This window comes from Vulpes lagopus, chromosome 14, assembly GCF_018345385.1.
Source record: "Vulpes lagopus strain Blue_001 chromosome 14, ASM1834538v1, whole genome shotgun sequence".
In the NCBI taxonomy this organism is placed as follows: Eukaryota; Metazoa; Chordata; class Mammalia; order Carnivora; family Canidae; genus Vulpes; species Vulpes lagopus.
The window spans coordinates 2,632,603-2,648,950 of record NC_054837.1 but is presented as its reverse complement, the minus strand read 5'-3'; the positions used below and the strand labels follow the sequence as shown (position 1 = coordinate 2,648,950).

The 16,348-nt window shown below is 37.4% G+C and overlaps 1 protein-coding gene across 5 annotated transcripts in view; it reads right to left on the bottom strand.

The window, feature by feature from the left end:
- PCDH15 (protocadherin related 15) overlaps window positions 1-16,348 on the bottom strand; it is a 743,522-nt gene that overhangs the window by 620,609 nt on the left and 106,565 nt on the right. For 2 of the 5 annotated variants that reach the window (XM_041729528.1, XM_041729523.1), the window contains exons 2-3: window positions 10,162-10,176; window positions 9,572-9,637 (exon numbers count right to left, since the gene is read on the bottom strand). The exons of the other annotated variants lie outside the window; for them this stretch is intronic. In XM_041729528.1, coding sequence (XP_041585462.1) covers window positions 9,572-9,637; window positions 10,162-10,176 — 81 coding nt within the window. The remainder of the gene's footprint in view (window positions 1-9,571; window positions 9,638-10,161; window positions 10,177-16,348) is intronic. 5 annotated transcript variants of the gene reach the window in all.

Sequence of the window (16,348 nt, the reverse complement as noted above, 5' to 3'; positions counted from 1 at the left end):
CATGTAATTGAATTACATTAACAATTCCAGTTAGAAATACATGACATTTGAACATTTTTCTTGAAAACTGCTATAGTGGTTATTTTAAATCTAAGAAATGTCTCGTATCATCCAGGTTACTGTTTCATAACCTCCACAATGTCCATTGCTCTATCCAGAAATCAGAGTACTTACCACTTCAGATTCCCAAGTCCTAACAGAGAAGAAAGCCCAAAGCTCTGCTGTCTCAGTAACAACAATCAATAATCTAGTGGCCAATATTTGATCATAAGGAACGGAAGAAATCAAAGGACCATGCATGACTCAGGGAGATTTAGGAAGAAGTCTCTGGGGTGGAATAAAACCTAAGGAGAGCTCCCATGTGGAAGAACAGATGTGGACATTTTTAGAAGGGCTCTGGGCAGACAATATCCCCAGGAATTAAACTTTGGTGCTTCTTCTCTCCTAAAGTTCCTAAATAATTTCCATCAGTGACTCACTCCCTGATTAAATTAAAAGCATGTAACCTAAGTGTGAAGAGTGCCCTGGAGACACAGAGAAAATCCAAAGCTAAGTGCCTTCTGGATGGTGCTTCTCCCGTGTAGCGGAACCTGTCTTTTACATCATTCTAACTCAATTTTCTCATCTTTGTTGCCTAAATTAAAAGTCCAGATATCAATGGCCGCACACAGGTGTGTTTTGTTTGGCTTATAAAAGCAAACAAAATTTAAATGATAATGACATATTAAATATACAGAATTCCCTATTCTTCTGACAAAAATAAAAAAATAAAAAAATTTAAAAATGGAGGGTCTTCTTTTCTTCATGGGTACAAGTGAATAGAAACTGATACACTTCCCCTCCTCGTTCTTACCGGCCATCCTGGCCCATGGCCTGAATTCCAAGTCTAGGCAAATAAAATCAATACCATCTTCTGCCATTTGCCTAATGTCTTAGAATTTAGACACTCTATAGAAAAAAAAAAAGGCTCATAATAACAGCATCATTTGGGATTGTGTTTGCATGAGTATGACACAATTCAATTCTATATAATTCAGATTTATTAAACATGTGATTAAAATAAAGGATTTAAACAACAAGGAAAAATACAATTAGAATAGAATTCTTTTTTTCCTTAAAAGTACTTTTCACCTCCTTAGAGCCCAGGGGTTTTATTCCGCTAAGCTTCTCATCATTGTTAATAACATTAGCGTTCTGAAATTTAAACAGTAAATGAGGGGCTGCTAGCTTTCACAGAGTTGCCTTCCTCATACCAAGTGTCTTGGCTTGCTGGCCTTTCTGAAGTCCATCTGCTTTGTGCATTTCTCCCACCCCTTGTTTTAAGGTCCTTCCAGCAACCCCACTGCATATCCGGTGCTAGTCAACAAACAAGCAAAGAAAGATCATTAATGGGCTGCAGTGTACGATTTAATGACAATAGAATTCTAGCTAACTTGAGGAAATAAGTAACAACCTATTTCCTTAATGCTTAGAAACTTTTCTATTTACTTATCATTTCACGGTTACATATACAGGAGGTTTGCAGCTGCTGACCTTTTAGAAAATGACTCTAGCACAAATGAAAAGAAGTAGGATGCATCATTGCATAGATAGCTTCACCAGAAATGAACAGAGCCAAATTGTTTTCTCTTATGACAGTTGTCTTATAGGCAAAATAAAAAGAGGATTAAAATACATGAGGAATTGGACATGATTTTTTATTTTTTTACACCAACGTAGGTCTGACATTGGCAAATGTATTTTGGATAGCTTCATTGAACTCCTTCATAATTTATGGAAAAAAATCTATTTCCTCATATCTGGGTACATCTTACACTGGAAATAGCTCAGAATGACTTGATGAAGACTGGAGAAAGGAAACAATAAGATGACAATAAAGAAATCCGTGACCATGACTTCGGTCCTATGCAACATTTACCAGCAATCTAGCCAGACAACCACTAATGTCATATAAAATATATAATGTCTTTGGCAGTTAAGAATCAAGTTAGAATGTTATAAATTATAGAACAAAAAAAGTATTTTCCTATTTATCCAGAAAACACAAAAGTGCCATATTTGGCTAAAATTGATTGCTTGATGTCATCATTGATCATACTTCATAACTCCATAGAAAGTATTAGTCTTACTTCAAGATTTGATAAGCTCATGCAGTCATCTGTTAATTTACCCTAATCTTTGCAGAATTTCTATCATTGCTACAGTTGCTATGTTTCATAGTATACAGTATGTAATTGGCTGCAAAAACCCATATTTTCTTTTGTTTTATTTTTTTTATTTCTAAAGATTTTATTTATTTATTCATGAGAGACACAGAGAGAGGCAGAGACATAAGCGGAGGGAGAAGCAGACTCCCTGCAGGGAGCCCTATGTGGGACCCAATCCTAGGACCCCTGGATCATGACCTGAGCCAAAGGCAGACGTGCAACCACTGAGCCACCAAAGCATACCTCTTCTGTTTGTTTTAAATGTAACTTTTAATTTTTCCATAGTTCAGATTTTGAATTATCCTGGGATCTGGTGATGAAGACATCAAAGAAAGAGATAAACACGGTTTACATTAGCAATGAGACAACAGTGCACAAAAGAGATGGGGTAAAATGCTTACATAAAGTGGTGGTTTAAAACAAACATTTCAAACTAGCCCTCTCATAAGACATAATCACTAAATTCTTCCCTTGTTTTCATGAGTAAACCTCTATACAACTTTTCAAAATGTAATATCTTAGAAGGCATCTTGTAATTCAGATTTTATTTAATATGCACGTGATTTACGTAGGCAATACTCAGTTATTATGTCCCTTATCTGAATTAACCAAATAGTTATTTATCATAGAACTGAGAGAGAGAGAGAGAGAAACAGAGACACAGACAGAGACAGACAGGAACAGTGAGACAGATAATTAAATCTAGGGACATATTAAACCACCGTTCCAGTTTTGGCACACTGAAATAAGCCAAGGAAAGGCCCAGCTAAGAACTGCAATGTTTAACAACATTTCTTTAAATATTTACACAAGCCAAGGAATCTATCTATGAAAACAATTATTGAAACATCTTGCATCTACTAGGCAGTCCCAGGAGTCATGGCTTCTAGGGAGTCTCTCGCTTTTCCTGAAAAGAACACAGTCATCCCAGCTGCCTGACACCTGCCATCAAGATTCCTTAGTAGGTTCTCTCTCTCGTGAATATCTCCTGCAGTCTCACATCTGTGGTTCTCTTCAGCTTCTACCGTGGGCTATTCTATAAACAGTCTACTTTTTCTTCTGATCGTAAAAACCTTCAGCCAGTTTAGATTCTTTTGTTTTTATAGAATGAAAAAGAATGAGTAAAAATAAATGATAAGATGGATGAGGGAGGTTCTGGACACTTGGATGTCAAAGATTTTCATCACATCACACTTGGTCTAAACTTTGGGAATTTTCATTAAAACATGTTAGTTACTTGAAGATTTTTTTTTTTTTCTGTCCATGAGTGCAAGACCTCTTTTACTAGGCATGTCTGCAATTCCACTTGGGATCGTTTGGAGGTGTGCAGGGTGGAGTCTGACTAATTCTTTCCTATTAACTAAAGTATATGTAATTGACAGTCATAAGGGGAAAAAAAAACCCATCAACATATAAATATAACCTCCCCTTCCTCCAAGTCTAGTAGTTTGGGAAATGGAAGGAAAAGAATTCTGAGGAACTTGAATACCCCTCCTACCATAACTATTTCAAGTGAAGGACCAATCTCTCCATCCCTTCCATCTCTTCCATCCCTCCCCTAACTATGTATTTGGACTAAAGCAGTTCTGGGGAAGGAGCAACCAACTAAAGTCATCACTCCTGTGTTTTACCTCCTCTACCTTCCAGGAAGCATGTAGGGATCTATAAAATCCTCAACCTCACTAATACCCTGGCTGTAGAATGTTCCCTGAGAACTAAAAGGGAACTGCCTCATTAAGTCATCTGTGGCTTTCTTTGTTGGCTGCTACTTTCAAACTCTAGAGACCTAGACCATTTTATTACACTATACCCCAAAATAAATTCAAAGTGGATTAAAGACCTAAATATGAGACCCAAAACCATAAAATTCCTAGAAAAGAACACAGGCAATAATTTCTCTGACATCTGCTGTGGCAACATATTTCTAGATATGTCTTCTAAGCCAAGGGAACTAAAAGCAAAAATAACGTATTGGGACTACATCAAAAGGAAAACCTTCTATACAGTGAAGGAAACAATCAACAAAACAGAAAGACAACCTACTGAATGAGAGAAGATATTTGTAAATGATATATCCAATACAGTGTTATTATCCAAATATACTTAAAAATCCAATTAAAAATAGGCAGAAGATATAAGCAGACATTTATCCTAAGAAGGCATCCAGATGGCCAACACCCACATGAAAAGATGGTCACCATAACTCATCATCAGGGAAATGCAAACCAAAACCACAATAAGATATCAGCTGATATGCATCAGAATGGCTAAGATACACACACACACACACACACACACACGCATGCACGCACACGTGCACGCACAAGAAACAACAAATGTTGGCGAGGATGTGGAGAAAATGGAACCCTCATGCACTATTGGTGGGGATTAAAACTGATGCAGCCATAGTAGGAAACAGTATGGGGATTGCTCAAAAAATGAAAAATAGAATTACCATGTGATTCAGCATATGGATTAATATTTCACTATTGACTCTCTACCCAAAGAATACCAAAATGTTAATTCAAAAAGACAAATGCACCTGTATGTTTACTGCATAGTTCAAATACAAAAGTAACCCAAGTGTGCACTGATGGATGAATGCATAAAGAAGATGTGGTATATATACAATGGGATATTACTCAGCCATAAAAAAATGATGGATCTAGAGAGTTTAATGCTAAGTGAAATAAGTCAGAGAAAGATAAATAGCATATGATTTCACTCATGTGGAATTTAGGAAACCAACAAGCAAACAAAAGAAACAAAAAAAATCACTCTTATTTGTAGAGAACACACTGATGGTTGGCAGAGGGCAAGAGGCTGCGAGGATGGGTTAAATAGATGATGGGAATTAACATTTATTTTGATGAGTCCTGAGTAATGTATAAAACAGCTAAATCCCCCCTGAATCTAATATAACTATATGTTAATTATGCTATTTTTTAAATTATTTTTTTTAAAAGCACCCCTCTGTACCTTTTATGGTTTAATAGCTCTTTCCGTTTCACACTGAATTTGTCTTGATATACCAGTTTATCCATTTACTTACTAAAGGACACCTAGGTCACTTCCAAGTTTCAGAAATTAGAGATAAAGTTGTTATAAACAACCATGTGTAGGCTTTAGTGTGGACATAAGTTTTCCAGAAGGGATTTTTAGATACTTTCATTTTACTGAACAAGAGACTATGTCCGAGGTCTGTTTCTCTGTATGTGTTCCCCTCTCTAAATGTAATTACACACTAAAAAGTTTCTACATACGGGTTCGTGAGTCTTCAGGTGGTTGGTCAGGAGCCACTGTGTGTCTATTTATGTGTTGACTTTCCATCCCTAAAACATAAGCTGATTTTCCAACAGTTTTGAAGAAAATGAACTCCTGGTTCAGATCATGGGTGAGATAACGAATCTGTTATCAGTATGCTATTGAGAATAATGATCAAAGAGGGGAAGCATCTAATAGGGCCTAGACTCACAAAGAAGTGTATGGATCTCCACTGGTTACAGTTTTAATTCTTTCACATATACATGTCTGTGCAGATGCATTTAGCATAAATGCTAAGTATTTGAATTTACACATTCACAAAGAGGAAGTGTTCCCATCCCATAGAGTCTAAAAATTATGAATGATGTAGATGGGTGTGACAAATAATGGACATTATATAAATGTACCACAATATAAGAAAATGAAGTATAATATAAAAAAAAAAACTAAGCTATTGGGCAGCTCTGAGTGGCTCAGCGGTTTAGTGCCACCTTCAGCCCAGGGTGTGGTCTTGGAGACCCGGGATTGAGTACCACATCAGGCTCACTGCATGGAGCCTGCTTCTCCCTCTGCCTGTGTCTCTGCCTCTCTCTCTCTCTCTCTGCATCTCTCATGAATCAATAAGTAAAATCTTTAAAAAAAAACTAAGCTATTAAAAGCTGTACTTTAGTGGGTGATTTAGCAATAGAGATTATTTACCTATAGACATCAATAAAGTAAACCAAAGGCAAGTTGACATGCAATGAACTTACTATTTTGGCTTAATAAAGGATTTGCTCTGCCTTATTTTTTTTAAGATTTTACTTATTTTATTTGAGAGAGAAAGAAAGCACACAAGCGGTGGGGAGGGGCAGAGGGAGAAGGAGACAGAGAGAATCTCAAGCAGACTCCATGTTGAGTGTAGAGCCTGATGGGGGGCTCTAACTCATGACTCTGAGATCATGACCTGATCCAAAACCAAGAGTTGGATGCTTAACCAATGGAGCCACCTAGGCGCTCCTCTGCCTTTCTTTTAAGAAGTCCCAGAACCTTTAAAATTGATGTGTATTATATTGGTAAAATTAATATCCCCCAATTGCTTTATTACAACCAATTAAAAGATTCAGAGAAAGAGAAATTAAGAGCGTTTAAAAGCAGTGTCAGAATTAACGGTCTTATTGGAAATTTCATAGATTGCCTGAAGAAAAATAAGAAACACATTTTCATGCATTGCTTCCTTCAGATTTTCAAGACAAGGATGACTGCACACTACATTATAATCTCTGGCAGAGGTTCACTTGATCATCATATTTTTAGAAACTTAATGTAAAATAAAAATGCAAACATTTAGTCTCTAGACAAGTATTTATATTTCTTGTGATGACACTCAAACGACTTTGGCAGGATGCTGAGGAGTTGGCAGTTTCTACAAAATATGCCAATTAAAGAACACAACATTACTACACTGTATCATGTCACATTCTTCTAAAACACAAATATTGAACGTTTACCACATGCACCATAAAGTACTCTATGGCACTATCTCTGCAGAGCTCCTGGTCCTTTGAAAAGTGGGATGCATCATAACAAGGAGGTAAAATATCATCATTACTGTGGATATTATCACCTGATTGGCAAAACAAGCCTTGTATAGAATCATATACTAAAACAAAATTATTTAGCAAGAACTGTTTTAGTTTAACTCTACTTATATGTTCAAGTTAAGTCGTGAACAATAAAGAAACTAAAATAGAGAGTGTGGCCTTCAATCATTTTTTATTTCCTTTTTGGTCTCTGCTTAAAAATTCAAACTATCTTCCTTATAGAACATTTAGAAAATACAGATTTGTTTTTGAAATATAGATTTGTATTTGAAAAATAGTTAATGATAAATAAACCACAATTTTCTACATGTGGGACAGAAAATTTTCTGTATTTTTTTCATTTTCTATAGACCCACATGAAATTTACTTCCAATTTATTCAAATGCTTCATAATAACTTGTTTTATTTATTTATTTATTTATGATAGTCACACAGAGAGAGAGAGAGAGAGAGGCAGAGACACAGGCAGAGGGAGAAGCAGGCTCCATGCACCGGGAGCCTCATGTGGGATTCGATCCCGGGTCTCCAGGATCGCGCCGTGGGCCAAAGGCAGGCACCAAACCGCTGCGTCACCCAGGGATCCCCATAATAACTTGTTAACTGTATATGCTTTCATGCTCAGTAAAGACTGGCTTTTTGAAAACAGATTTTATTGGGCAGCCTGTGTGGCTCAGCGGTTTAGCGCTGCCTTCAGCCCAGGGTGTGATCCTGGAGACTCGGGATTGAGTCCCACGTCAGGCTCCCTGCATGGAGCCTGCTTCTCCCTCTGCCTGTGTCTCTGCCTCATGCTCTCTCTCTCTCTCATAAATAAATAAAATCTTTAAAAAAAAAAGATTTTATTTATTTGTTTGTTTGTTTGGGAGAGAGCACTTGAGAGAGTGAGCAGGGGTGAAGAAGGGCAGAATGAGAAGCAGACTCCCTGCTGAGTGGGGAGCCTGGCAGTGGGGCTCAATCCCAGGACCCTGACATCATGACCTGAGCTGAAGGCTTAATAGACTGAGCCACCCAGGCACCCTTTCCTCGCTCTTTAAAAAATAATGAGAACACCCAAGTTTTTGTGATTTTTTTAATGTTGCTAAAATTTACTATAGATAATTAATTTTGTTTAAACAGAGGCCACAATGCTATGGACATTTTTGTCTGAATCCAAAGCATATGCAGGAAGAAAAAAAATATGCCAACTCTTCTAAGGAGTAAAGGAATGTCTCTAAATACTGCACAATAAAGGTATCACATTTGTCATATAAGCCTTCAAAATATATGTAGCTTAAATTCCAGGGAAAAAAAAAATAACATTCTCTAATTATCTGCTTGATGTCATTTCTTTTAAAATTATATATATATATACATATATATGTATATATATATAATTTTATATATTTTATAACTTTTATATATCTTATAAATTTTATATATAATATATAATTCATATATAAATATATATAATTTATTTGTATTTTATACTATATAAATATATGATTATATAATTATATAATATATAAGTATATATTATATATAATTTATATAACTATATATTATATGTATATATAATACATATAAATTATATATTATGTATAATTTATTTTTATTTTATAAAGTTTTATGTATTTTATGAATTTTATATATTATATAAAACTCTAAGACAGACTTTTTCAAACAGATGGAAAGCACAAATGGAGCAGACCCAATGGAAGGTCCATTACAGAATTCATAGACAAACTGAGCCTTAGAGCACACTCGCACACTTAGAGTAGTTTGAAATAGAAACAAGGACTCCAGAGATACCATTTACTGCAGCCTAACAGAAGAGAAGAATCTGTGAACACTTTCACATTAAAGATAAAAGAGGCTAGGAGAGAGTTGTAGAACAAAGCACCAATTGTATTTATTTTTGGTTTTGATAAGGAAAAGGACTTCTTGAAGAATGTAATATGGATTCGGTATTAGTTGCTAATTATGGCAGACAACCTGAACCAACACTCCAAGCTTCTTCCTCTGTTCTCAGGACCTATTGTCAGGTTCTCTGTTCCCAAGAATTTTCAGTTTTCCCATCAACCACCCCCAAATCACCATGCCTAGGGGCTATGGGGCTTAATCCTCACCAGGTTGCCACCAATGTAGGCTGGTGGTGGAAGGCTTACCTTCAGTCCACTTCTTCTGGAGGAACGCAGTGTGTCCTACTCAGGTGACTAGATGTTTGCATGAGAATCCACTCAATCTATTGACAAAGAACAGCCCCAGCCATATCTGGATGTACTCTTGGACTGACCCTGGGTAAAATATTCCTTTTACAATCAAGAGCAAACAACCTTTCTAGTCATGGAGAAGGTTCTTGTTTATTATCCAGGTAAAGCATTTCCAGCATATGGCCTAATTTAAACTCCAACAGGGAAGACATTAAGGGAGTACTCTTTGTGGATTTGGGTTTCAGCCTTCACTTCCACACGTAACAGATCTAGGATTAAAAGGAGAAATCCCTCTCAGCCAAGTCGTTGGTAAAACACGAAGCTCACTTACCATTCCGACTCTCTTCATCGATAGCAACTATGGTCGCTGGCGGTCCTCCCCTAGCTAGTTTGCAATCTAAAGAGAGAAAACAACCAAAGGTAAGAAGGAACGACTGCAGGGACTCACCCTGAGATGAAATTCATTGAGATACATGTTGATGCTTAAAAAAGCAAAATCCTACCATCAAATCAATATGAATCATTACTTTACTTTGAATATTTTTTTTAACCTAAAGACATGTTCATGAGAACCACAAAGATTCCTTACAATGTCATAACACAATCACTTTGTACACCACAAAACTACTCGAATCTTACTGAGAAAACACCAGCACAGACCACTGGAGAGCAGAGGTCCTTCAGGACAGAGATAATGGGATGGTAATTTAACCCAAAGAAATAACATAAAGGAATGATTAACAAGGATAAATTGTAATTAAAGCTTCACAACAGAAACAAACATAATTGGACTTTAATTGTGATAAAGGGTCTAATTAAAGGGAGTGAATAGAATTTTAATAATGTTCTAAAGAGAATAAAACAAAGACAGACAAGCAATGTTCATGAGGTTGTTTGGCATTTTTATTTTTGTCATCTTACCCTCATATTGCCAGTCTGGAGTCAAAAGTATAGAGTCATCAATGGAAGCAGATCAGAAAAATGGAAGAAAGAAAGGAAGAAAGAATATATGTATATATTTAGTGTGGATTGAAAGATATAAATAACACTATATAACAACAGATACATCACATAATGACTTGTGGAAAAGAAATACATAGAAACCTTCTATCAGATTTTCCCATCCTAATGTCGTATTAACAATTAACTTGATAATATACGTCATTAGCATCTCCAAACTTTATTATGGATAGGCTTGAAAATACTATAAAGCCCATTTATGTTTCCTGTGAAAAGGTAAATACAAAATCCTTGTGAACAGTCTATCATCCTTTGGCTGAACGAGCCTTAAGGATAGTGCCTGCCAATCACTGCTAATACCTTGTCAAGAATCACATGATGATGAACATATAAATAGTACAATGAGCTGTAATGTCCATAATAATTAACCTGTGAAAGTTTGGCCTGTGAGATGTCAAATGTACACTTCTGAGGCATAAAGTGACCCCCAAGGAGGTATACTCAGTGAGCCTGATGGGGTCGTGTGATGCAGCTCCATGTCCATGGCACACGCCCTGCGACTGCAGCATAAACCAAATTTGCTTAAAGCCATCCAGGTATGTGTGTTATTTGGAAGATCCCAAGCTTCTTTATTCATGCATTCATTTGTTCATTCACTCATTCGAATCCTATTTATTATGCACAGGTACATGAATAGTAAAGCCTTGGAAAACACTGTTCTATACTGTAAGGGACATGCTCTCTCATGGGAAGCTTAATCTCAGAGATCTCTGGGGTTTTTCTTTGCATCCTTATCAATATTCAAGGAATTCCAAGTCACAACATTTTTAGATCTAATATATCTCATACTCTTTACACTCCTTCTCCTTCCTCTACCCCCAACACATATTTTTTTGTCACCCTTCCTCTTGCAATGATTCCCTCACCACCTCCCAGAAGCTTTGTTATCACTCTGTCTTCATCTATTTTTTTTTTAGATTTTATGTATTTATTCATGGGCGACACAGAGAGAGGCAGAGACATAGGCAGAGGGAGAAGCAGGCTCCTGAGTCCCGCTGGGAGCCTGCTTCTCCCTCTGCCTATGTCTCTGCCTCTCTGGGACTCAGGGACTCCATCCCAGGACCCTGGGATCAGGACCTGAGCCAAAGGCAGATGCTCAACCATTGAGCCACCCAGGTGCCCCCGTGTTCATCTATTCATCCCATGAGAATTACTTCCATGCTCCCAAATCAAAGGTAGAATAATGGTACTTTTCTGCACAAAACCTTGTATGTTTCCTTTGGAGTAAAGGAAACTTTCATAGGATACCATTTAGAGCTCTTCACATCTAAACAGTTTAAGATAATGTTTCAAAAGATGTCTGGTGTCAAAATGGTTTATGTACAATTAGGCTTGTAGCCTTTGAGGTATATCAGAGCCCTCACTCTTGCTGAGACATACTTTATATGTTTAGGGAAGTTCTGTTACCTGAATTCATTTCTACCTCTCTTCTACCCAGCAAAGCTCTGCAACTATTGGTAAATTGAGATTTCTCCTATTCCATCGAACTTGCCCACATTCCCAGTCAGAATCTGTCTTTCACCTCATGTTATCGTAATATTTTTTTTTCATCTAGTTTTGTAGCCTTCTATACATTTGAGCATTATTCATCCACTTAGTCAGATTTTTTTTAGATGATTTACTCTGTGCTGAACATGGGAATACAAAATTAACAGCTCCGCTCTTCAAGGGTCTCAGGTGAAAGGGTTAGAGACCAGCTACAACAAAGATGCATAAACAACCACACGGGTGTAGTACAATGTGGTCTATGTGGAGGCAATTCCTTAATCAGTTCACTGACGACATAAATGATTAAAAGCAAAAAGAGACAATGCATGGGGAGAGTGGAAATGGGATATGCAAACAGGCAGAGGCCATTTGTGCAGAAGACAATAAAGGAAACCTGACCGGTTCTTACCAGAAGCAGTTCTCGCATTACCAAACATCTCTCCTCTTTGTCTTTTAGAGAGTAGTTACTTTTCCAGACTATTCCTTCACCAGTTGGGTATCATTAAATGTACGCATACCCTTTCTCTGCTCATCTAAGCCAAGTGCGACTCCCCACCTCCCAGCCCCCTCCCTAACCCCCTTGCCCCTCCATGTGGTCTATCCTCTAGCCGCCGCCAACCCAACTCATGTTTGCTGTGCCATCTGCTCAAATGCCTTTCCTCCTCTTCCTCTCTGGCTTGACTTGTATTTCTCTTTTCAAAAACCTGGCATCTCTCTTCCAGAAAATCTTCCTTGTCTTTAGTCTAGATCAAAACAATGCCTCTCACTGTATTCCTCAGTGCACACTATGTTCCACTGGGTAAATGACACCACCGTACAGATGAGTGTGTCTTCCTCACAAGAACTCCTTCAGACCAAATTGCCATCATATGCATCTTAGGAACATTAGTAACCATCATATTTATCACACGCAATCTTAGTAACCAATTCTTAAGAGATGGTCTTAACAGAATGTGGTTGATTTTTCCTGAACTACAGCCTCCCCAGCTAGAAACTCTCATTTGAACATCCTCTTTGAGAGCTGCCCGGAAGTCTCCCTTCTCACTGCGTCCTCACCAACGCAGAGGCTCAGCTGTGGTTCCTCCCATTCAGTTTGCATCAGGAGACTTTCCCTAAGTTTTCCTCTTCCAGCAGCCTCCACGTTCCTCCAACCCCAGTAAGATATTCTCATATCTAACAAATACTTTATTTATTTGAGATCAAACCCAAAGTGATCTAATTTTTTAAAGACTCACAACGTTAATGAAGAGAGATTAGTCAGATATCTAAAAATAATCCATTAATAACATTGTTCACAGCAGCTAAAATGTTTGCATTGGAATGATGCGTTCATGAAAGTGTGATTAATTAGTTTTGAAATGTACAAAAATATTTTCATTAATGAAGTATATTCAGACTTGTCTTGAAAAGAAAATAGTTTTGGATGGGATAGTCAGGGTTGTGCGGTGTATGCAAAATTTCCAAATGGGCATCAAAATGAAGACTAGAAAGCAGATTGGGGGCTGGGTGATAGTGTTCTCTACGGCCTGTGGATAATTTGTCCGCCACATGAAAAGCAGGTTAGCTGATGACTCTTGAACCTTGGAAATGGACTTCCCTAATCTATTTAATTTCATCCTTGACTGTCCTGGTTAAATCACAAATTCATTGTTTTTCATGCCTCAAATTTCTAACCTCTCAGGCCCCTACCTGATTCCCATAACCAATTTATTGTAAAATGCAGGCTATGAATACAAATGCCTGGGTGATATATTTCTGCAAATTCATCATCAAGCTAAAAATAAGTCATATATTTTTAAATAATCTCATGCAACAAGTTGGATTTAAAACCTAAAAAGTAGTAGTAGAAAAATACATAATGCCTTGGTTTCAAAGGCACTAAATCTGTGATATGCTGGTCCTATTCCAGCCTGGAGCTTAGAGCATGCCACAGATGGGTCGCAGAAAGGCAATAATCCCAAATTGTCCAAACATGCTCATGCCTTGCCACGGAGTTACAAGAGGCAGGGAAATCCCATTTCCACCTTAGCCTATTTTCAAAACGTCTTTTTGGGGATCCCTAGGTGGCTCAGCAGTTTGTCACCCGCCTTCAGCCCAGGGCGTGATCCTGGTGTCCCAGAATCAAGTCCCGCATCAGGCTCCCTGCATGAAGCCTGCTTCTTCCTCTGCCTGTGTCTCTTTCTCTCTCTCTCTGTCTCTCTCTCTGTGTGTCTCTCGTGAATAAATAAATAAAATCTTTTTTAAAAAGTCTTTTTAAGGCCAATCAATGTGTTTTCAATAAAATTTCAATACAACTTCATTACTTCTTGGTTTTGGTGTATATTTATACATCATTGCCATGATTGTATCATTCACTTGCCTATTGTATTTACTGTAGAGCTCTCTTCTGAGATTGAGTCCTACTGCCGGGAGATACCTATACTTGCAATTTGAAAAGTGCCTTAAATGTACTGCTACCCTGAGCCCAAACCTGGCCTCTTCCATATGCATTGCTTCAATGACTAGCATACTTCTGGATCATGCTGTACAGACCAGAAACCAGGCAGTCAGCTTTCAGCCTACCCATTTACCTCATGTGCCTGGACTGAGTCCATCAACAAGTCTTTTTTTTTTTTTTTTAATGATAGTCACAGAGAGAGAGAGAGAGAGGCAGAGACATAGGCAGAGGGAGGAGCAGGCTCCATGCACCGGAGCCCAACGTGGGATTCGATCCCGGGTCTCCAGGATCACGCCCTGGGCCAAAGGCAGGCACCAAACCGCTGCGCCACCCAGGGATCCCCATCAACAAGTCTTGAATTTTAATTCTTACAGAAAAAAAAAAAAGTGTAAAGAAACTTTTCATATCTACCTACTGCGTCAGTCTCCAGTATCAAAACACTGATCCAATCTCTTGCTAATCAAACAGGTTTGGCTAACTACGTTCCCTATGGGCAATCTGGCCCTGCTCTTTAATTTTTTATCTTTATCCACAGTGATCTTTTATAAGTAAAAACGTCCTGCTTACCTTTTCATGATTTGCCATTGCTTGTAGGTTAAAACTTTTTTTTTTCTTTAAATGCCCTCCCTACAATCCTCTGCATGACCCGCCAGGTCCTGTGTGATATGGCCTCCCCTCCTCTCCTGCCTCATCTGTTTCTATGCCTTCACTTTGCTTTCAACATTCCAGACAGATTTGTTTCTTGTCCTTAATCATTCTATGCTCCATCCTGAGCTACCTCAAGACCTTTCCATATTGCAGTATTTCTTGTTTCTAATCTTTATTCTCAGCCCATCATTCACGTGCATATCCGTTAGATTTTGGTGCATGCCTTACTTCCTCAAAGAAACCATTTCTAACCCTCAGGTTCCCTGATATATACTCTCATAACTCTGCCTTCTTCTACCAGTTTATGAATATCTTATTCCTCACTGACAGATCTTCTATTCCCCAGGAGTGCATCCCCAGGGCAAATTTTCTAGAACATAATTGAGTCTCAGCAATTTTTTATTGAATGCAGGAATTTATGGCTTCAACCAAATTTACAAAACTTAAAAAAAACCTTCTATAACTTAATCTTTTTTTTTTCTTTTTTAATATTTGAAATATCATTCTCATATATAAGTAATGGGGGAGGAATGAACAAGAAATTAATTGACTAAAGACAGGTTCATTAATGGTACCTCTGTAGAAGTGCATAAGGGGACAGGAAGTGCCACCTCAGGATACCCCACTTGGGCATGAAGAGGTGAAAGCAACGGAGACCCAGAAGAGTCAGGAAAGGCTTTTTACCTTCCCTTCAACAATATAAAAGAATTTAGAAAGGAGACCTATACCAGGATAGTAAGGCCTATATAGATTTATTATCAGAGATAACTTTTTCATTTAAAATGATGGATAGGTTAACGAAATAGAGAAAGAGAAGTAATGGAAAGAGAAGAGAGGGGAAGACTTTCAGTTTCCTCCAACTGATTATAATTTCTTTTAGAATTTTATATGCCAACCATCCAGTTGCCTGCACTGAGGAACAATCATGGAGCAAGATTATGCCAATATCCTAATAATAGCAAGATGTGTCTCAAGGTCTTTCATGACTTAGTCAAATTGCACATGAAGAGATAAAACTCAAAGACCTCAGATACCAAATATTTATGATATCAAAAACCACTAGTACTTTCGTGTCACCTTAGAATTTTCACACAGCTATTTCCTTACCAGCTGCCTATGCTTATCAGTGAATTATTCTATCATCTAGCAGAGTATTTGACATATTGTAATCATTCAATATATTTGAGGTGCTATGGACTATCCTCTTTCATGGAAAATGGATAGAAGAAATAACCCATTAAATTCTTAGTATTAGTCATTTCAACTCTTTTGGGGGAGTGTTTTCTGATGTTAAAACAATTGATTCCTAGTATAGTAAAGGTTAACAGCATGTGCTTTGGAGTTAGAAAAATATAATTTCAAATTCTAACTTTGGCCTTAAATAGTAACTTAATGTGGAATAGATTATTAACTTTGGTACCTCAGTTTACATAAATAGGAATATCAGTAAGTATAACCACATCATAGATTTATGACAGCAAGGATACATGAGATAACTTATGGTATTTGCTTAAA